This window comes from Saccostrea cucullata, unplaced genomic scaffold, assembly GCF_032062105.1.
Source record: "Saccostrea cucullata isolate Sc308-1 unplaced genomic scaffold, CSIRO_AGI_Scuc_v1 ctg1033, whole genome shotgun sequence".
Lineage (NCBI taxonomy): Eukaryota > Metazoa > Mollusca > Bivalvia > Ostreida > Ostreidae > Saccostrea > Saccostrea cuccullata.
The window spans coordinates 112,935-135,893 of record NW_026924169.1 but is presented as its reverse complement, the minus strand read 5'-3'; the positions used below and the strand labels follow the sequence as shown (position 1 = coordinate 135,893).

Here is a 22,959-nt window from a genome sequence, read left to right as displayed (position 1 = left end):
AAAGAAAAGTATTTCTGTCAGTGACCTTCAAAGAACTAGATATTTTATAACTAAAAAAAAAGCGTAAAGTAAATAAGACGTTTAAGGAAAAACTAACGGAAATTTGACCTGCTACATGTAAAATACTTACCAGCATAAAGAATTTATTTGTTTTTGTTGACTACATTTTTTTAAAAGGATCATTTAAGGGCAGATGATAGAAACACGATTTTATCGAAAAAAAATTACAATTTGTATACTGTTTATATAAATAAAATTAAACATTTTCATTCAAAGTTTTGCAATATTGAAATTACAAAATGTGTTTACATTAATAACAATGGTAACAGAGAGACTTTTGAGCAACATAAAAGATTTATATACCGCTTCGGACACCTTTTTATTGGTGATTTCAACTGTCTTAAGGCCAATCGACACGTCACAGAAATGTATGTTTGCATCTCTTGTTATTGTGTCAAAAATCATTCACATTTGTCATTTTCTTCTGATTTCTGATTTCTACACCATTTTCAAAATGTATTTATATATAAGTACACCACAAATTAAATTGGGAATTAAGCCATTCAGGGGATTACCAATATAGAGTATTTTAGAAATATAACTATCTGGTATCTTGTCCAAATGCCTGGTAAGGTGTCTTAATTTTTTTGTGTGTAAACTTGTTTAAGTACCTATACTTCAATGACAAAGTCTTGGGAACAATTAAATATTTTTGAGGAACATGTTGTCTGACCTTAAATTATCTTGCAATTATACAATCCCTTTTCTAAATGATATCAATACAAAATTAGTGTTCATGCTTATTTGTGGACTAAGAGGAGAAAACAAATAATTTAATGATTAAAGATGTGTCTTGAATTACCATTACGAACGTTACTTGCAACAAATCACATTTTGACATGTATCATCTCTTATTGTGCCTTATTATCCGTGAGATGATTTCCGATGAATTTACATACGCATGCAATTTTTTGTTAAAATCAAACAAAGTATGACTCGTTTCCTATAGGACAGATAGAATTCTTTCGGAAAAAGGCTAACACATTTAAAAATATTTTTGCTTAGAAATGGAAAAAAAACAACTTTTTTTAAAGTTTCTATGATAAACTTACAAATATCAGACACCAAGACTTGTATCCTGTACTCTGACACTATGGCGTGTCGTACGATGTCTATTCCCGACTCTCTTACTAAGGTGTCCTCCAACGTCATCGGTAAGTATAAACATCTTCCTTCATCTCCCCCTTCATAGTCAAAAGTAAGGACGTAATCAAACACCGAGTCAAATGATGATAATTTGAGATAGTTCTTAAAGTCCTCATCGGATTCTAAACAGTTCAGAACAAAGTATCCCATCACCTGATGACGGATATCTTCTGATTTAAACTCCAGTGTCTTCTTCTCTCTATTTATTGTCAGCATTTTATCCTTGTTTATCAATTCTTGTTTAAGCAACGTATTATCAGACATTACATCGTCTGAGCCATTCAGTGTTAAAAAAGTCTGTTGTATTTGTTCTACTTTCTCTTTCAATAAATTCTCTTCATATAAAATGCTATACTTCTCTGACATCAAAATGGATATAAGTATGCTCCATTTTGACTTTTTTAAAGACAAATACGAAAATTCTGAAATTAAATTGATACAGTTTCAAATTAATTGAAAAAATAAACACTGAATACAGTTTATTTAATCTATTTATACTAGGGATGGCAATCGATTACATAATTGGTGATCGGTTAACCGCAAGACGTTCCGACCGATTAACCGGTTAATTGCATCAAAATACAAATTTTAAAAAAAAATCATTTATCTGTATTCATATACACAATCTGAAATAAAGATATTATAAGTTAGAAAAATTCTGCTCATTATCTTGATCAGGAAAGTATGTGTGAATTTAAATTATTTTATTTTAATTTCAATAGTTAGACAATTGCCTGAGAAATCAGACGCAGATATCTTTCTAGTGCAGATGTCACTCAAATTCATTATAATCAAACCTTTGTCTGAACTTTAACTTATACGTTGTTTTTCAAATAATATAATTTAATAGATGTTGAAATAGTGCATATTAATATATACAGAGAAAGCGCAGAATATTTTAATATTGGCTAAACTTTAGAAAAAGCATTAATTGTATTTTGAGTGCATGTCATCAAGATATGGTTCCGTAGGGAATAAAGATCCCTGGATAACGAGTGTAAAAAAATGAAATGTACACTCTAGGTTTAGCTGACTTGTTTCATAGTTATCAAAAAGATAATATAATATTAGACATAAAATACAAGTGTACGATAGAATCATTGACTTTTTTAAACAAAAGGCTATATCTGATATATGTAAATCACCAAAATGCATGTTATAAGCATTTAGTTGATTATTTTTGTTTACAAAGATATTTAAAAAAACCTATCCATGTAAAACACAGAAAAAATTCATGTTTAAGACTTTTAGCACATAATTTAAAGAATGAAACTGGAAGATATGAGAACTTAATAAGGAGTGATAGGAAATGTGCTCTCTGTTATTTAAATGATAATGAAGATGAATTTCATTTTTTTATTCATTTGTCCAGTTTTTCACGATTTAAGAGACAATTTCATCAAACATTACTATTCCAAAGACCAAGTGTCTTCAAACTAATACAATAAAACTATTCTGTAATACAAATACCAAAGATGTAAATCAAATAGGGAAATATATATATCATGCTAATAAATTACGACTGGAATGTTTAAATCAATTAGCTAAATGATAGAATGTATGCATCACTAGTTTGTAAGTGTATAACATGTTATTGTACTATGTATGTAATTGATAAATATGTGTTGTACTATAATGCTTATGGGATGTACGTCCTAAGGAATAAAGAACTGAACTGAACTAGATAACGGCAAAGATCGATATGTTTACATACTCATTAAAAGTACTCAATGGTGATTATATGAAATCATTAAATTATCACAGGACGGTCATGGTACCGACATAGTGTTTTAAAAACTGTATTTAACATTTCACAAACTCACCAACTATAACCTCGCAATCTCAATCCGGAGGGCCATGATTACCTCTGAATCAGCTTAATAAGATGCATAAAATGCTAATTTAACATTATCTTTTTTTGCAGAGATTTCCTACATAAATAAAATTTAAGAAAATTTCGTTCAATTTTACATATATTAATTTTTTCCGACTAGCCCATTGCAGATTTTCTAACCGATTAACATCGTTTCGACCTATAAATCGATTAACCGGTCACAAATTGCCATCCCAAATTTATACATTACATGTTACAACTATCGTCAATAAATAATATATTGCTAGTATTTAAAATATATTCTTGTTTACCCTCCACGTATCCAGAAAGGGTTGTGTATGCTGAGAAATATCTTCTGACATCTTCATTACAGACTCCATTAGACCAATCAGTAGGATGTCTGTTTCTCCGTTTGCAATAGTTTTTCCAAAATTGGACAAATTCTTCAGATTCATTTAAGATTCGTTTTGGCACTAATTTGACAAGTGTGTCTATATCATATAGAAAATAAATAATTTTATTTCATTGGTTATAACAATTACTCACAAATAACAAAAGAGAAAAGGAGAGAAGAGGGAAAAACTAATCCGTATTTTTAAACTAAAAACAACTGGGACCACAGCATCTACAGAAATAATCTTATCCCCGATGTTCTTCCTATTTTTAAAAGTTTTTATCCTGTAAGTCCTACCCGTACATGTACCTGTATCCCCATATTGTAGCCCAACAACTCCGTAGAATAACAGAATCAACATACTTGTAACGTGGGAATGTTTCAACATTAGTATCTAAGTATTCTAACGCGGCTTCGTGTTATTGAAAATGTTTTATAATGCTCTGTATACATGCATTATCTTAAATTTGATTCCCAAATTTAAGTCTTATAATGTAACCATGAGGTCCATCTTTCCAGGCGTCCATGGCTTATACCCTTTTCACATATTTGAATTGTTTATAGATTTTTTTTTAGATCGATTACTTTTCGTTATTTTTACCTTTTACAACGAAACCAAAAACATTAAAGAATGCACACAACTTGTCAGTCTTACCAAATTTATAATCCCACAATTTGATATTTTCTGAAATAGTTTTATCTTATATAACCTTATAATTTTTGTTATCCCTTTCTTTTACCCATCAAGGTACATTGTGTACTGATTCAATTAAACAAATTAGAATCGAAAATATCAAAATTACAAAACAGCCATCCTATCCTTGAGAAAATTAATTAAAATGTTTTTTACACAGTTAAAAGTAAATATTTCATCCTATGTTATGGCTCTACCCTATACTAGTGGGCCATGAATCAAGCATTTCAGAACCAAGTCTACATGTATGTAGGGAACCTTTAGATGAGTTCCAGCATTTCTACTCAAGATTTTGAGAATAATTAAGATTTTAAGACTTTTATCCTATGCATATACCGTTAACGGTGTCTCAGTCAGTAGACCGCTCGCTTCGTGATAAGGAGGTCGTGATTTTGGATCTCGTCCGCCACTGACGTAAGTCGGTAAAAAAAGGTAGCAACTATTACTTCGCCATATGCGCCCGGCACTTTGAAGTGAAAGTTTCGGGTCCTTTGCATGAGACCTTAAAAACCGAGGCCCTGTATCACGGTAGGCGTTGGCACGATATAAAGATCCCTCACTGCTTATAATAACCCTGAGTGCCGAGAAAAGGTCAAAATTTGAAGCCCTTCGCCAGTTTATGGTGTCGTCTCTGTATGAGTAAAAAATTGTCCAATGCCACTTAAAACAACATACAATCAATCCTATGTATATTTTACGGATTGAATTTGTGCGTAAAATACTACTTCTGGGTCAACCGTGAGTTTTCTTCTTATTGTGAAATCTTGATTCATAAAACTTCAAAGTCACCAACACGAGTTACAATTTTTGTACTTTTATATAGAATCAGCAAGGAATGAACTTTTGCATGAGTTTGAGAACTACATGTATCGGCAACGAAGGTCTAATTCCAAATGACAATAGTTTTTCACAACAAATCATTCATACTGAACAATGATAGAACAAAATAAAAGGATTAAAAAAAGTTTAGATAAATCAATAAGCAAACAGATACTGATGACACTTCAGCGGCATGTATATAAAAACTTAGATGAAAGATTAAGTGTTAATAAATATGAACATAGTCAATTAAGAGATTACTGCAACTGTCCATCTCTGACTGTTCCTCAGGTGCGATTAAGTTGTGTGGAATTTACAGAATTTATTGCTTTTGCCGAAATATAAGAAAAAAGCTATAACAATTTACACAAAGTCCGAAATGTTAATTAATACAATAATTGATAATAAATCCGAAAAGTCGTATTTTAAACCATAACACATACCTATGAAATTATATACCCCTCATCATGGTTTAACACTTCCCTCTACTCCCATGGTTTGAACAATTTTAAGTCTACATTATATAGACTTTAACATAACATTCATCTTTTTGGCAGGTGGTTCTTGTATTTTTTCAAATGTATTTCTATTGGAAAACTTTGACCCTATATTCTTGTAAATTCCTACCTCTGGAGCCATAATTTCCATAATTAGATAGTACATGTAAATGATGGTCATTCTTTTCAATTTCTTTTACTCAAGGATACTTTTTGTCAAAGATTGGTACAGGGGAACTTGTTAAAAAGACGAAAATATATATAACGTTTACAAGCAGACAGACGCACGACAACAGTAAGTAAAAAGGGTCTCTTGAGGTCTCTTAATGTCGGATATAATTTACATTTATGTGCCACAACACATGCGTCTTACAACTTATCGTCGTAAGAAAATTCAATTAGCTACAAAAATGACCAATCAGCAAGGGCCCCGTTATGATAATGAATATACATGTAGAAAGAAACTAGAGCTGACCTCGTTGCAAAGAAACGAGTAGGTCTTCCGTTGGAGCTGTGGACAAGAAGTACCGAGCTTGGGTCAAGGTTACTGCTTTTTCTTATGTGAACAACTTTTCTTCTCAGCATGAGCCTCAAGTGAATCTTAATTACAAAGTTATGCTTAAACATTTTTTTCTCTGTCAGTGACTTTGATTTTCCAGAAAGACCTTTGATCAGTGTTATGACACAACCTCCAATCATATGTAATCTATGTTTCAAAAAAGAGCCTCCAATGATTTTTATTTACTAATTCATAGCGTGGGAAAGAAAAAATTTCCTCTGTCAGTGACCTTCATCTTAACGGAATAACTTTGGCTCTGTGTTAAGACAAACTCTCAATCTGATAAAATACATAGACCTGACAGGAATTTTACAACGTTTCTGTCATTGGCCCTGAATTTGTAAAATGAAAATTTTCTGAGTCAAAATCGCAGTAAAACCTTTTTGTCACAAGCAATATCTGTATCAAGTATGAGCTTGCAGATATTCTCGATCACATATAAATAATTGGGACAAAACATTAATTCTTTCTCCAATGACCTTAATTTGCCATAATATTGCCTTGAATAAATAAAATGACGTATCCTAGGATCATTGGAAATCTTTGTATCGAATATGAGCTTCCGGTTTCTATAAGTTATAGCCTGGCCTTCTGGAAAAAAAACTTTGAGGGACAGACATACATCTGGACAGTTAAACAGACAATTTAATTACCAATCCATCCACCATACCCCCCCAAATACACCATCACTTTGCGGGGGAAAACTTTGGGCATGATTTGAACAAGAGGCCCAGGGACCACAGCGCTCACAAGAGCACACAGGCTAGGAAAAAGCAAATAACAGATCAGAAATGAAAGTTTACTGAGTTTTGAGGGGAGGGGCGGCTTTAATCTTAACCCCCCAGGGGGTAATGATTTGAACGAACTAGAATCTACACAACCTGAGATTATTCCACATTACTTTCATCTTTCCTGGCCAAATGGTTCTTAAGAAGAAGATTTTTAAAGATTTTTCCTATATATTCCTATGTAAAACTTTGATCGGCCATTTTGGCCCCACCCTATCCCCGGGGGTAATGATTTGAACAAACTAGAATCTACACTACATGAGGATGATTTCATATAAATATCACTAAACATGGCTTTGAAGTACTTTAAAAGAAGATTTTAAAAGATTTCCCTCTTTATTCTTATGAAAAACTTTGATCGACCATTTTGGCCCCTACCTTCCCCTGGAGGTCATGATTTGAACAAACTTGAATCTACACTACCTGAGACGATTCCACATTAGTTTTATCCTGTCTTAATGGTTCTTGAGAAGATTTTCAAAAAAATTTTCCTATATATTCCTATGCAAAACTTTGATCGGCCATTTTGGCCCAATTCTACCCCCAGGGATCATGATTTGAACAAAGAGGAATGTACACTACCTGAGGATGATTCCACTTGAGTTTCATCTTTCCTGGCCCACCGTTCACGGTAGCTCAGTCTATAGAGCGCTCGCTCCGTGATCGGGAGGTCGTGAGTTCGTATCTCCGTCGCGACTGACCCAGTCGATAAAAAATGGGTAGCAACTGTTCCCTCGCCATGCACTCGACACTTTGAAGTGAAAGTTGTGGGTCCTTCGGATGAGACTTTTAAAACCGAGGCACCGTGTCAGCGGAAGGCGTTGGCAGGATAAAGATCCCTCACTGCTCAATGGCTCTGAGTGCCGAGAAAAGATCAAAATTTGAAGCCCTTCACCGGCATATGGTGACGTCTCTATTTGAGTGAAAAATTCTTGAGAGGGACTTTAAAAACAATATACGATCAAATATACAATCTTTCCTGGCCCAGTGGTTCTTGAGATGAAGATTTTTAAAGATTTTCGTATATATTCCTATGTAAAACTTTGATCGGCCATTTTGGCCCCATCATTTGAACAAACTTGAATCTACTCTACCTGAGGGTGATTTCAGATGAGTTTTATCTTTCCTGACTCAATGGTTCTTGAGATGAAGATTTTTAAAGATTTTTCCTATATATTTCTATGTTAAACTTTGATCGGCCATTTTTGGCCCAACCCTACCCCCGAGGGTCATGATTTGAAAAAAGGATATGGTGATAACGAACAGTATACAATGTCAAAGTCCATAAAACAATACAAAATAAGAGTAGAGCAAAATATGGATATCATCACACCCTTTCTCTTTTTGTATACGTATAGTGCTTACGTAAAAATCAAATACAGTATGTTACCGGCCCCTGTGGCGACAAAAACGTTAATTAGGCAGACTTGCAGAATAAAAAAAATCTTAATAAGAAACATATTAATAGATGGTTTCAGCAATTTTGGGCGGGTGATTGGCCAAGATGACCGAAAGATAGGAGATCGGACGGAAACGTTCAATTAATGGTGTCTGACGTCATAAAAAGACAGACGTATGGAGTGACATGCATATGTGAATTTCTAAGTTTGTCTTTGCTACTGTTATAAAAATTGACAGAGGGCTAAATTATGAAACGAGTGAATGTATAATTGAACCAAGAACTCTTTTAAAAAGTGGAACTGTTGAAAGAGTTTGTGAATCACAATTTTTTTTTAAATGAAACGAAAGGGAAACGCTTAAAAGTATGACGGTGCGTATCCGTCATATGACGTTATACTTAGGCGCGGCGACTACCAAATTGTACATTGTTTATAATCCGATATTTTGGAAAGTATACATCATATTCCTTTGAATTTTTCAGGTCTGATTTGAAATAAATAAAGCTTTCATCATGTATAATTTTGTTGCTTTCAATCTATTTATAGCAATTTTATCGAATTTGTGACATTACTTTTGGATCAACCCTCAAACATGATAAGTATGTGATATTAAGTAGCTGCAGATTGTTACATAAGTTCGATTCTGGATATACGATGCGAGTTTATTACTACTTACATGTACATTGTTTGACCTGCTACCAATATTTAATCATGGAACAAAATTATAATGTTAGCCCACTATACTAATCATTTACGGGTTTTTAATAAATTATAAAACAAATTAAATTCATTGCTTTAACATTTTGAATTATATTTTCAACTTTTCTATCAAACCTGTAATATAACTTTGCATTGTGCAACACACAAGTCACTTATGAAGTTTACACCTGCCGAGTTACATGTTCCTATCGATGTTTACTCTATTTCATTGAGTATAATTCTATCCTTATGATTCGGAAGATTCTCTTTAAAAGTTTAAAATTGGTACAGCATTGGTAAAAATCTGTGATGAAAAAAAAATTTGTTTGGGAAAATTTGTGTTGAAAATGGATTTATTTGTGTATGAAAAGCGCAAAGCTTTTGCATTTAAATCAATATTGGTTGAAGTAAAGTAACCTCAGATCGCTAGTCATTAGGCAATGAATCGTCAAAATAAAAAGTAAAATTACATATGGAGCTAACGAACAATTTAAAATTGAAGACTGATTAATGTACATGTAAAATAAATGCTCTAGGGTTTTGTACTAAATTCAGACATAAAACTTTTTAAAGATATTTTTGAATGAATCGATTTACTTAAAGAAAATAATTATTTTTTCCCGTAAGTTTAACATGTCGACCACGAATGTAAATTAATGTCAACAAGCGATAGAAGGAATGTTTGGTCGCCGTAATTGTGAACAAACACAAAAACTACTTAGCTATTTTAGATACACATGTATCACGATCAAATTTAAAACAAAGATAAGCCAACATATTAATCTCAAATATTTGACAACAATAATTTTCCATTAATTGTCGAATTGTAGAAAGGTTTTAATATATCAATTATTTTGCCTATGACTACAGGCTCAATGGTCCACCGCGGAGTATATCGCTTCAGATTTTCTCGACTACATGTAATCGAGGGATATATTACGTATTGGTAAACACTCTTAGAATCGAGGTTCCAGGTGAATGTGTGAATCGTGCAGTAAAAAAGTGTGTATTTTTGACTCTTAAAAGTTTTTTTTATAAGATCCGGGCGTATATTGTTTTCGTTAATATTGTTTGTGTTCATATTTAAACGAAGAAAAGATACTTGTACTTTTTTTCTATCACTCTTTCTCTTGAAAAGATCTTTTTAATAAAAGGAAAAGGATGCCATCGAATACTCTGAATTGGAACCAAAGAACACGTTAAAAGGCTAATTTTTTAAAAAAAAAAAAAAAGATATGATCAGCGTTGTAAAATATTTATTACTTGTGGCAAGTTTATTTCAATTATACGCATAAAACGTTTTCCTTCAATAGTAAAATGAGAACGGGGCCTTGTTTACGGATCTAGCTTTCATTCCTACCATAAGCAAAACTCGAACAAAATAATATTGTTTTCCGCGTTCTAACTTTTGACCCCTCTCTAGTGCCATTTCTAATGCAAAAACATTGAACAAAAACCGATGTGCACAACTGCAATGATCCAGTTATAACCTTATCAGAGCCTTTGTCTGGAAATCAGATGGATGAAAAATTCAATCAAAGGGAAATAACTCATAAATAGAAGGCTATTTCCGAATTGTGTAACAGTATTCTAAAAGGATTTTAAAAAGTCTAAAATCTCTGAAAATTTGAACAAAATCCGTTCAGGGATGAGGAAGATATGAAGCGTCAAAATGGCATCTAGGAAGAACTAGATGCGATCTCATTGCGAGCAACGAGTGGGTCTTCCGTACGATATCTGATGGAATAAGACCTGTGTTGGGATAATTCCACTGATAGAATTAAATGTTACGTAATTAGGGGTTGCAAGGGACCAAAATGCTATATTTTTTATAAGCCTTATTGAACAAAAGATGTTCAGAATATCGTGCTAAAAATTAAAAACTTTTAAGCCATATATGGCGTAACCGACCAAAAAAAATATATTTTTTAAAAATACAAAATTAAGTAAATAAATATAGTTGATACATTTAAATTAAAACTTTTCATACAATTCTGAAAACGGAGAACACCTCGTTTCAACTAATAATACGATTTTATCTTCTCTGTAATGTGTTATTTAAATCTTTTGCATTTTCTTCCGAGCCAGAAAAAATTCTGAGAATCCAAATTAAATTGTGATATCTTTATAATACAATTGACTTAGATTTTGTAATTTACGGAAAAGTTCTATTTTTATATAAAGTAATGATACAAATAATAAGTTCTTCTAATTTTAGTCTAATAATTTTCATTATACATACGCCATATACAGTGTATGGCTTTAAATTTAATGAAGGAAAACTTAATGTCTTTCTCTTTTAACGAATATCTCAGTCAAAATCACCTCTCATCTTATCGAGAAATTCAACGGAAGACCTACTCGTTGCTTGCAACGAGATCTCATCTAGTTAGGGTCTTCCGTCTTCAGCGGAAGACCCCTCTATTATTGTAAAGTTTCTTTTTCTTCTTATTTTTTTTTTCCTTCACCGGTATCTCAGTAACGGTCCGGTGGATCTTTATGAAATTTTAGGAGATTTTGGCTCAATCCAATACTTTCATTTTTTTTTTTCTAATTTAATGGTGAAAAATGACGTAATTGCTACAATTTTTGTCCGTCCTACTCAGAGAAAATTACGCAAAATTGCGATTCGAAGTTTTCAAGAATGATTGAATGTGAACTTAACGTTTGTATCTGTCTTTTGAAATTTTAAGAATGTGTTAAAATTTTTCAAATTTTAAAGTTAAATTTTTCAAAAAAAAAATTTTATTCAATTTTAATTTTTTTAGGTCTTCAGATAGATCTTGGCAATCACTTTCAAAAATCAAAGTACTGATAGACGGAGGCTTGGAATGAACATGATTTGTTGTCTCTTTGGGAATTGTTTATTCATATTCTGACCCCAACATTTGCCTAAAGGTAGTTGGCCATATTTTTTGAACATTAGATACCAGGACATTTATACTTCATATTTGTATTTTTTGTGAAAAGACCTTTCATTAGATATTAACAAGCTTGACCTTTTTACCTTGACCTACGAGATTCCATACTTATGAAAAAACTTTAACCTTGGCCATAAGTTTTGAATGGTAAGGGATAAATAGTGCTTTCATACGTACATATATAATCCCTGTAAGAAGACCCAGAACTTTGACCTTTTGACCTTGGAGTTTGACCTACTTTTATAAAGCAAATCTTGACCATAACTTGAAAAGGTTTTGGGTTAGTGCTTTCATACTTTATATATTTAATCCTTATGACAAGACCTTTCATTTTATAGCAAGACATTTGACTTTGGAGTTTGGCCTACTTAAAAAAGTATATCATTTTTCATAACTTTTGAAGGGTTAGGGCTTCATACTTCACATACAGGGTGTCCCAAAACATATGTTACACTTTTAAACCGTTACAAAATTTTTATGCCTCAAGATACAGTAATATATAATGAAATTTTTATAAATTTTATGTGAGGCATACATTTGTCACAATTTCTTTTTTAATCATAAAAATGTTTATTTAAGAATAACATATTCCATTTAACAACACTTTTCCAAATGACGTCCCTTTGAATAAACATTGTTTGAACACGATCCCTGAAGTTTTTATTTACCAAGCTTTATTAAATGTAACATTCTAATAGTTCAGAAGTTTTTCCACATTAAAATTGGATTTCACCAAACAATAGAATTCAAGATTTTCTTTAACAAAATTGTTAATATAGAGGTAGCCTTCATCGGAAAACCATGCATCTGATTTTTTTCAGAGTCGAGTCTAATTAAATCCAATGTGCAAATTCAAACGACTTCTGATTTCTGTGTCTTTCATTTGCTGCATTACACTTAGTTCATAATTATCTTGTAAGGTATCGATTTTGAGATCAAATTTGGTTATTTTTTAACACTAAATTTACCAACGGTGATATCTTGTCATATGTACAGGACCCATGTAAGAGATTTTTGTAAGGGTTTCAGTAATAATTAATGGTATTAATGTTCTCTTTGGATCGGACTCTCTTGGTCTTCTAATACCAGAATTAAGTCATGAGTCATTTATGGTGCCTTTAATTTCAAAATCCTCTACAAATCTGTAAATTAGTATTTCGTTGATCACTTTCATTACAGGATGTTGTTTCTCATGGTACTAATTACTAAAGTAGCAATTTTAGACCAATAGTAAAGTTTTACAATTTCTACCAGCTCTTCACATAAAGATTCCATGTTAAAAATATGATGACGTCATTAGGACATCATAATTGCCTGACTCTTTAACAAAATTTCTCAAAAGTTTGTCAGATAAAATACATGCTAATACATCAGATGTTGACAAAATATCTTTGTGAAAGCTTTTGGTTTGATAAAGATAAAGATGAATAAAAGTTTAACATATGTATTGGGACACCCTGTATATATTCTTTGTGGGAAGACCTTTCATAGCATACCAACAATCATGACCTTTTGACCTTTATCTTGGAGATTTCCGTACTTATGGATTAACTTTAGCCTTAGCCTACTTTCATATTTCACAATTGTATTTCCAGTAAGAATACCATACTTTTGGTACCAATATATTACTTAATTAATTTACACCACAAAGTAAGATTCAAGCCACTGTTTTGGTCTTGTAAACATAGAAACATGTGTGTCCGTTTGTCCCATCTAAATAGTTTGCAAAATCTTCTGAAATATGTGGTAAGGAATTCTAAAAATAGATGCAGCAGAGATTCTGTAACTGTGCTATAAGCAGATAAGACGCAGCTCTCTGCTGAGTCAGTGAGTGAACATTTAAAATATGTCAGTTTCAATTAAACAATGATGCAGATTTCTTCTACCTAGGTAATGTAGGGTATTAATGTGATAGGAACTTCGCAAACTAATTTAAAAATCCTCAGGCGAGGTCAGATAATTATTGGTTCATGAGAAAAAAAAAAAGAATTATGTATTGTTTTTGGATAATATTGTGACCGAATTAGATTAATTGCATCAAAATCAGATGCAGAGAACTGCACTCGGTGATCTGTTTTGGTTTCCCCGACAATTTAAATTCTGTGTCAGCGAGAGTTTTTATCAGCCAATGAGCGTGTCAGCAGCAGACTCTAAACATCACTGATCACCTGTCTGTATACAGCGCATATCTGATATCAGACAGGCATTCCAGTTTATCAAAATTTAGCCTGGTTCCCTGTCCCTGTTTTGCTTCGTGTACTCCTGCCTTGGAAAGTATGAGCCTGGGGACAAGGCTAATCAAAGTTAACGTGATTTGCCGCTAGATGGCGATCGCAAATTCCCTTCCGCCTCAGATGAGCGGTACCAATAGAGCGGAGTCTAAGCTTCCGTCTAAAAAGGTTTTTGTTTTGTATGTGAGTACGATTATAAACAATATATAAGCTCAGGTGTGTTTCGACATTAGAGTGCAAATGTACTCTTCGACCTTTTCTATTAAAAAATCATATTTCTTTTATTTATTGACTGATTTAAAAATGTTTTACACCATCAAATAGATCTTTTCAAGACCTCTCCAACAGTACATTTTTTTTATTGTACGTATAATATTGAAGAAAATATGAGCTCAGGTTATTTAGCCTTTCGTTTTGACAAGACATGTCAAATTTATTATCAAGGACCCTTGCAGATGACGATACTCTTTAGATCTCTTTGATCTTCGGTGGATATCTTTTGATATATGTAACACATGCTATCTCGTTCATTTCTTGACCGATTTTAAAACTTTTAAAATCATCAACTAGATCTTTTTGAGAGCTTTCCAACAGGATATTTTTCTTGATTGTAAATGCACTAATAAAAAAACTGTTAGCATAGGTATTTTTGTATTTTAATTTGAAAGAACATGTCAAAATCATTATCAAGGAAGCTTGCGGTTAGTAGAGATGACTGTACTCTTTGATCTTTGGACTGTATCCGTTAATTTGAAAAAAAAATTCTAGCACAGTGTAATTGAAAATTCTCGAAGGTCAAAAAGATTGAAATTTAAACAATTTCAATTTTGAAAAAATATTTTAATTGCATCCAAACGTAAAACAATAATTATTAATGAATTTGAAAGATTGAAAACATCAGACCATGTGTTTGAAAATCTTACAAAGGTCAAATAGTGTACAATTTTATCGATTAAAATTTAAAAAAAAATAAATGTTTCCTAATTGTTTAAACATTTGGACTACATCTATATTTTAAAAGATCCATAACAGCATATTTTGTGTTTTGAAATCTCTCAAAGGTCAAATAGAGTGAAATTTAATTGATTCAAAATTTTCAAAATTTGAAATTGCTTCCATATGTCACACGAAGACTGTTCAGGTATTTTGAATGATCGAGGAACTCAAACAGTGTGTTTTGATAGAACTAAAATGTCAAATAGAGAAAAATTAAAATTTTACAAAAAAATTTAAATTGCTTCTAAATGTTAAAACAAACACTATTTATGTATTTTGACAGAAAGAGAATATCATATAATGTGTTTAGAATTTTTTCAAAGGTCAAATAAGGGGAAATTTAAACGATTTAAATTTTTCAAAAAATTTAAATGGCTTCCAAATGTAAAATTGAGTACCATATCTGTATTCTGATGTATGGCGACCATCATACAATGTGTTTTAAAATATCTCAAAGGTCAAATTGAGGGAAATTTAAACGATTTAATTTTTTCAAAAAAATTAAATTTCTGCCAAATGTAAAATCAAGTACTACATCTGAATTTAGACAGATGGAGAATATCATATAATGTGTAATAACATCTTTCAAAGGTAAAAAAAAAATGCAGATTTAAACAATTTATAATTTTCAATTCCATCTATTTGTCTTTTGAAAGATGTCATAGCACATTATATGATATTCTTCTTCTTTGAGAGATTTAAAAACTAATCTTTCATCATAATAAATATTTAAATGAAAATCGAAGACATATTCTTATCTCATCTTATCTCATCTTACTGGAAATTGGACGGAAGACCTCGTTGCTCACAATGAGATTTATCAAGTTATTATTATTAAGGTCTTCCGTCTTCACCGGAAGACCTTACTGTTATTCTTAGGTTTCTTTTCCGCTATATTTCCTATTATTAGGGTCTTCTGTTTCCAACGGAAGACCTTATTGTTTTCGTTCGGTTTCTTTTTCTCTATTATTATTAAGGTCTTACGTCTTCAGCGGAAGACCTTCTTGTTATTCTTAGGTTTCTTTTTCACTTTTATAAGGGTCTTCCGTCTTCAGCGGAAGACACTTCTATTATTCTATTGTTTCTTTTTCACTTTTATTATTAGGGTCTTTCGTCTCCAACGGAAGACCCTTCTATTATTCTTTTGTTTCTTTTTCACTTTTATTTTTCTTCATTTTTTCCTTACAATTTTTGTGCAGAAGATTTCTCGGAGATGACTCGATCGATTAACTTGACATTTTCAGGAAAGATGTTTCTTCACCGAAACTTGATTCATTTGTTTTTCATTTTTTTTGAAATTCACTTCCGGTCCGAAGTTATCGCCCTTTCATCGAAATTTAGAGGGCTTTTTTGTCTAGAGCAGAACTCAAGAACGTTTTAAGCAAGAGCGCTGAAATTTTTACCAAAGAAAGAGGACATGTTGCCATTGTGCACCTTTGTCAGGATATTTTCCGGAAGTGCCTAGTATGGAAGCTCTGTAGGGGTCAGAATCTAGAACATGAATCATGAGTGAATTTTCGAGACATTTTGTATCATATATTAGTATGAATATTTTGTTAAAACATACTGAGCGATATTCGTGCAGAATGACAAGATCTTTAATATGATATCAAGAAAAAGGTGCTGACTGATCACATTAGGGGCAAAAAGGGGCCAGAAGTCTTTTTTTCGATCACTCTTTAACAATCAATATTTTGTTATACACTACTGAAGCAAAAATGTTTATCTTAACAATCTACAACTACATATGATAATTCTTATGTCGTATGGTACATAATTAGGGGCCACAAGGGTCCAGAATGCCAAATTTTTGACGCTTTATATCTCAAAAGTGGGAAATATTTTGATAAGCAATATTGAACAAAAGATGTTCAAAATAATATTCTGAACAATATGCAACCTTTCATTTTTCGTTAATCGTCCCCATTAAGGAGTTGAAGGGTTGGCCCCTAAATATTTCTTTTACTAATAACTCGAAAACGAAAAATAATCTCTGAATAGTTGTTGAACAAAAAGTGTTCAAAATCTTTTGAGGTTTAAGACGAAATCCAGAAAAAGGGGCTGGACACTCAAATTACGGGCAGAAAGGGGCCAAAAGTCTTCAATCGATAAGTCTTTAGTAGTCAATATTTTGTTATACATTACTAAAGCTAATATGTTTATCTCAACAATCTACAACTACATATTATGATTTTTATGTCGTATGGTACATAATAAGGGGATAAGGGAACAAAATTTAAATCTTTGACGCTTTTAACCCCGAAAGTGAGAAATATTTTGATAAGTAATATTGAACAACAGATGTTCAAAATAATGTTCTGAACAATATGCAACCTTTCATTTAAGGAGTTGTCGGATTGGCCCTTAAATATCTCTTATGCAAAAAACTCTAAAACGAAAGAGAATCCTAGAATAGTTGTTGAACAAAAAGTGATCAGAATTTTAAGAGCTTTAAGATGATGTGAAGGAAAAAGGGCTGATCCCTAATATTAGGGGCCGTGAAGGGCCAAAAGTCGAAAATTAAAGCCTTTAATGATTAATGTCTTTTTTTTTTTACAGATCATTGAGGCAAAATCGTTCTTCTTCACAATCTTTATCATTATTTTAGAATGAAAATTTCAATCAAAATCTTATCTCATCTCATCAAGAAACGGACGGAAGACCCACTCGTTGCTCGCAACGAGATCGTATCTAGTTATTATTCAGGTCTTCCGTCTTCAGCGGAAGACCTTATTGTATTTCCTAGGTTTCTTTTACACTATTTTTATTATTGTTTTTTTTTTCTTACCGATTTTGTACGCACAATTTCTCGAGAACAGCTCGATCGATTTTCATGAAACTTTCAGATCTGATAGAACATCCAAAAATCCAGACATAATTTTTTTTTATTTTGATGACATCACTTCCGGTTCAGCGTTTTCTGCGATTTAGTGATTTTAAGAGGATCACTCTGTCGGGCAGTTTTCTCAAAAAACACTTCACACAGAGGCATGAAATTTTCAGTGATGCTTAGAGCAACCTTTGGAGAAGTGAACTTAGTATATCATAACTACCGGAAGTAATAACTGACGACGCTCGCCATGGCCCGAAAATAGTCCTATCAAGAATTTCAAAATTTTTAGAACCTTTTCTACGATAACTTTTTACCTAGAAATATTTTGTTAAAGCATGTAGAACAAAAAAGTTGCAGAATTTCAAGGTCTTTCAAATGACATCTCGTAAAAAGGGCTGGCCTCTTAAATTAGGAGCCTGGAAGGGCCAGAAGTTTTTCCTTTATATCTCAAAAAGTATTGAGAATTTGTGATATGTCAAAGAAACAAAGTTGTTCAAAATGTCAAGCTTATCTATTGGAGTCGTCAAAATATGGCCGACGTCGTCACTTCCGGCCAAACCGGAAGTAGTCGGAAAACGCGTAATTTTGCCGTTGTTGACAAGTTTTGTGGTAACATACATGTATTATTATTGTTTTTTTCTTACCAATTTTGTACGCGCGATTTCTCAAGAACGGCTCGATCGATTTTCATGAAACTTTCAGGTCTGTTGGAACATTAGAAAATCTAGGGATATATTTTTTTTTATTTTGATGACGTCACTTCCGGTTCGGAGTTTTCTGCAATTTAGTGTATTTCATAGGGTCACTTTGTCCGGCAAAGCACTAAACACAGAAGCATGAAATTTTCAATAATGCTAGAGCAACCTTTGGAGAAGTGCACTAAGTATTTCATAATACCGGATGTACGAAACGCCGACCCTCGCTATGGTCCGAAAATAGTCCTATCGTAAAATTCAAAATTTCTGACATATGTATTTTAATATCTTTTTACCTAAAAATATTTTTTGAAAACATATAAAACAAAAGAAGTGTAGAATTACATGACCTAAAAATATTTTGTGAAAACATATAAAACAAAAGAAGTGTAGAATTACATGATCTTTCAAATGATCTTTTGAAAAAAGGTCTGGCCCCTATAATTAAGGGCCGCAAAGGGCCAAAAGTTTTTTCCTTAATATCTCAAAAAGTATGTTTAAGAAGCAAAATTGTTCAAAATGTTAAACTGAATCTATATGGGTCGTCAAAATTTGTCTGGTGACGTCATTTCCGGTCAAACCGGAGGTAGTCAGAAAATGCGTATTTTTGCCATTCTTTACAAGTTTTTGGGTAACATCTGTCACTGGGAGCATAAAATTCAATTTTCCGTCCGTCGTCGTCACTTCCGGTCAAACCAGAATTTGCAAAAAAATGGCTTATTTTTGCATTTATTAACATAGATTTGGAGAATTTAAACCATTTTGGATGTATTTATTCATTTTATTAAAAAATGAAAGTTACTACGGGTCAAACAGGACGGAAGACCTACTAGTTGCTTTGCAACAAGCTTTGCTCTAGTTATTATTGTTTTTTTTTTTCTTACCAATTTTGTGCACCCGAAACTCGAAAAAACGGCTCAACAAAATCTTATGAAACTTTCAGGACGTATGGAACATTATTTGAGCCTTATGCTTTTTTCCTGTTTCGATGACGTCACTTCCGGTCTAGAGACGTCAATTTTCTGATTTCTTACGGTCATTTTGTCCACAATTTTCCCGAAAAACGGGTTTAGATAGAAACTTCTAATTTTGGGGCATGGTAGAACAATGTATGGAGAAGTGCATCAGGTATATCAAATTTACAGGAAATGACGCACGTTTGCACTTTGTTTAAAAATTAAGAATAAATGATGTATAGAATTGCAAGATCTTTCAGAAGAAAACTCGGAAAAGGGGCTGGCCCCTAAAATAAGGGATCTAGAGGGGCCAAGAGTTTTTTTAATATCTCAAAAAGTATTGAGAATTTATAATAAGTCAAAGAAGCAAAGTTGTTCAACATGTCAAGCGCAATCTATCGGGAAAGTCAAAATACGTCATGCGACGTCACTTCCGGTAAAACCGGAAGTAGTCAAAACATGCATATTTTTGCCGTTATTGACATGTTTTCTGGTAACATATGTCACTGGAAGCATAAAAGTTTAATTTTCAATCCGTCGACGTCACTTCCGGTCAAACCAGAAGTAGCGAAAAATGGCTTAATTTCGCAGAAATTAACACAGATATTGAGGATTTAAACCGTTTTGGGGCGTTATTAATCTTTTTTTTTTCAAAGATAAAAGTTATATGTGGAAGACCTACTCTTAACTAGAGCTTTCCTCTATTTACATGTATTATTAAGGTCATCCGTCTTCAGCGAAAGACCTTACTGTTATTTTTAGGTTTCTTTTCCACTATTTTCATTATGGTCTTCCGTTTCCAACAGAAGACCTTATTGTTTTTGTTCGGTTTCTTTTTCCCTATTATTATTAAGGTCTTCCGTCTTCAGCGGAAGACCTTTCTGTTATTCTTAGGTTTCTTTTTCACTTTTATTATTGTTTTTTTTTTTCTTACCGATTTTGTGCACACGATTTCTCGAAGACGGCTTAATGAATTTTCATGAAACTTTCAGGACTTATGTATCATCACTTGAACCTTATGCGTTTTCTTTCTTTTTGATGACGTCACTTCAGGTCTGAGATATTGACGATTTTATGAATTTTAAAGGGTCGGGTTGTCCAGAATTTCCTGAAAATGGGTTGAGATAGAAACATGAAACTTTCAGATATGATAGACCTATGTCTGTAGATATGCCTTTTGCATTTTGCTTTTTCCGGAAACGCCGCACGTTGGCGCTCGCTATGGCCCGAAAATAGTCCTATCACGAATTTCAAAATTTCTAACACCTTTTCTACGATTTCTTTTTACCTGGAAATATTTTGTTATAACAAATAGAACAAAAGAAGTGTAGAATTCCAAGATCTTTAACATGATATCTCGTAAAAAGGGCTGGCCCCTAAAATAAGGGAACTAGAGGGGCCAGAGGGTTTTTTTCTGATATCTTGAAAAGTATTGAAAATTTGGAATACATCAAAGAAGCAAAGTTGTTCAAAATGTAAAGCTTAGTGTATTGGCGTCGTCAAAAAACGTCCATTGACGTCACTTCCGGCCAAACTGTAAGGATTTAGAAAATGCGTATTTTTGCCCTTCTCCATCGGTTTTTGGGAAATATCCGTCACTGGAAGCAAAAAACTTAATTTTTCGTCCGTCGGCATCACTTCGGGTCAAATCGGAAGTAGTACAATATGGCTTATTTTGCATTAATTAACATAGATCAAGGGGATTTTAACCCTTTTTTGACGCCATTACTCTTTTTTTTAAAATCAAAATGTCTTCCAGTCAAACAGGACGGAAGATCAGCTCGTTGCTTTGCAAAGAACTTTGCTCTAGTTGTTATTGTTTTTTCCTACCGATTTAGTGCACACAAGTTCGCGAAAACGGCTCACTCGAAATTCATGAAACTTTCAGGACTAATGGAGTTTTATGAAGAGACTTACTTTTACGGTTGACGGCTTACTTTTACACCTGGAAAATATATGGGAGCTCTTTTTGTGAAAAAATATTGATCTTAACTTTTAACAAAACAGCAATAACGGGCTATTTCAAGGATCATTTTATGTTGTCTAGGAAGGAAACGACAACATTTCTACCTTGAACACCCTCCATTCCAGTCTCGACTAACTCCCCCCGAGTTTTCTTACCGAAATGTGTCTTCCTCTTTATTTCATTTCTTAAATTGTTGAAAATAAAAGGATAAAATATTTCTCGTGAAAAAAGTATCTAAATAAATTTTATTCTACCCCAATTATATTTTTCGTTTGATTAATTATTTCAAAGCCCCGAATACAACTACTTTCACCTCAATGAATGTATAATTTCAATCCCGAACCTCCGTACATGACTCAGGTTTAAATGTCCAAGTAAGCCGACAACTGTAAAAGTCAGTGTCTTCGCAAAAGTCCATTAGAACATGGTAAAAACTAGATATAATTTTCTTTTGTTATGGTGACGTCACTTCCGGTTTTGAGATTTCCGCGTTTTAGTGATTTTCAGCGCGTCACTTTGTCCGGCAGTTTTCTCAAAAAGCACTTAACACAGAAGCATGAAATTTTCAGTGATGCTAAAGCAACCTTTGGAGAAGTAAATTTCGTTTATCACAACCACCGGAATTAAGAAGCGCCGAAACTCGCTATGGCCCGAAAGTAGTCCTATCAAGAATTTCAAAATTTTTAACACCTTTTCTACGATAACTTTTTACCTAGAAATATTTTGCTAAGAAATGAATAACAAAAGAAGTGTAGAATTTGAAGATCTTTCAAATGGTTTCTAGAACAAAGGACTGGCCCCAAAAATTAAGGGCCTAGAGCGACCGAAAGTTTTTTTTTTATATCTCAAAAAGTATTGAGAATTTGTAATACATCAAAGAAGCAAAGTTGTTCAATACGTCAAGCCTAATCTTTTGGAGTCGTCAAAATACGTCAGGCATCGTCACATCCGGTCAAAATGGAAGTAGTCGAAAACGCGTATTTTTGCCGTTTTTGAAAAGTTTTTGGGTAACATATGTCTCTGGGAGCTTCAGAATAAATTTTCCGTCCGTCGTCGTTACTCCCGGTCAAACCGGAAGTAGCAAAAAATGGCTTATTTTTGCAATTAATTAACTTAGCTTCAGAGGATTCAAAGCATTTTTGGGCGTTATTTCTCATTTTTGTTAGAAATGAAAGCTACTTCCGGTCAAACAGGACGGAAGACCTACTCGTTGCTTTGCAACGAGCTTTGCTCTAGCTATCATTATTATTGGGGTTTTTTCTTATTGATTTTGTGCACGCAAGTTCTCGAAAACGGCTTGCTCGATTTTCATGAAACTTTCAGGACTGAGAGAACATGGAAAAAACTAGATATATATTTTTAGTGTTGTTCACGTCGCTTCCAGTTTTTTTTTTTATTTCCGCGTTTTAGTGATTTTCAGAGGGTCACTTTGTCCGGCAGTTTTCTCAAAAAGCACTAATGCTAAATATTT

At 32.8% G+C, this 22,959-nt stretch overlaps 1 protein-coding gene across 1 annotated transcript in view; it reads right to left on the bottom strand.

Moving 5' to 3' along the window:
* The window catches only part of LOC134265899 (probable serine/threonine-protein kinase pats1), a 28,661-nt gene extending 27,449 nt beyond the window's left edge, over nt 1–1,212 (bottom strand). The window contains exon 1 of the mRNA XM_062748119.1: nt 1,113–1,212. Coding sequence (XP_062604103.1) covers nt 1,113–1,212 — 100 coding nt within the window. The remainder of the gene's footprint in view (nt 1–1,112) is intronic.
* Between the last annotated feature and the right edge of the window lie 21,747 nt (nt 1,213–22,959).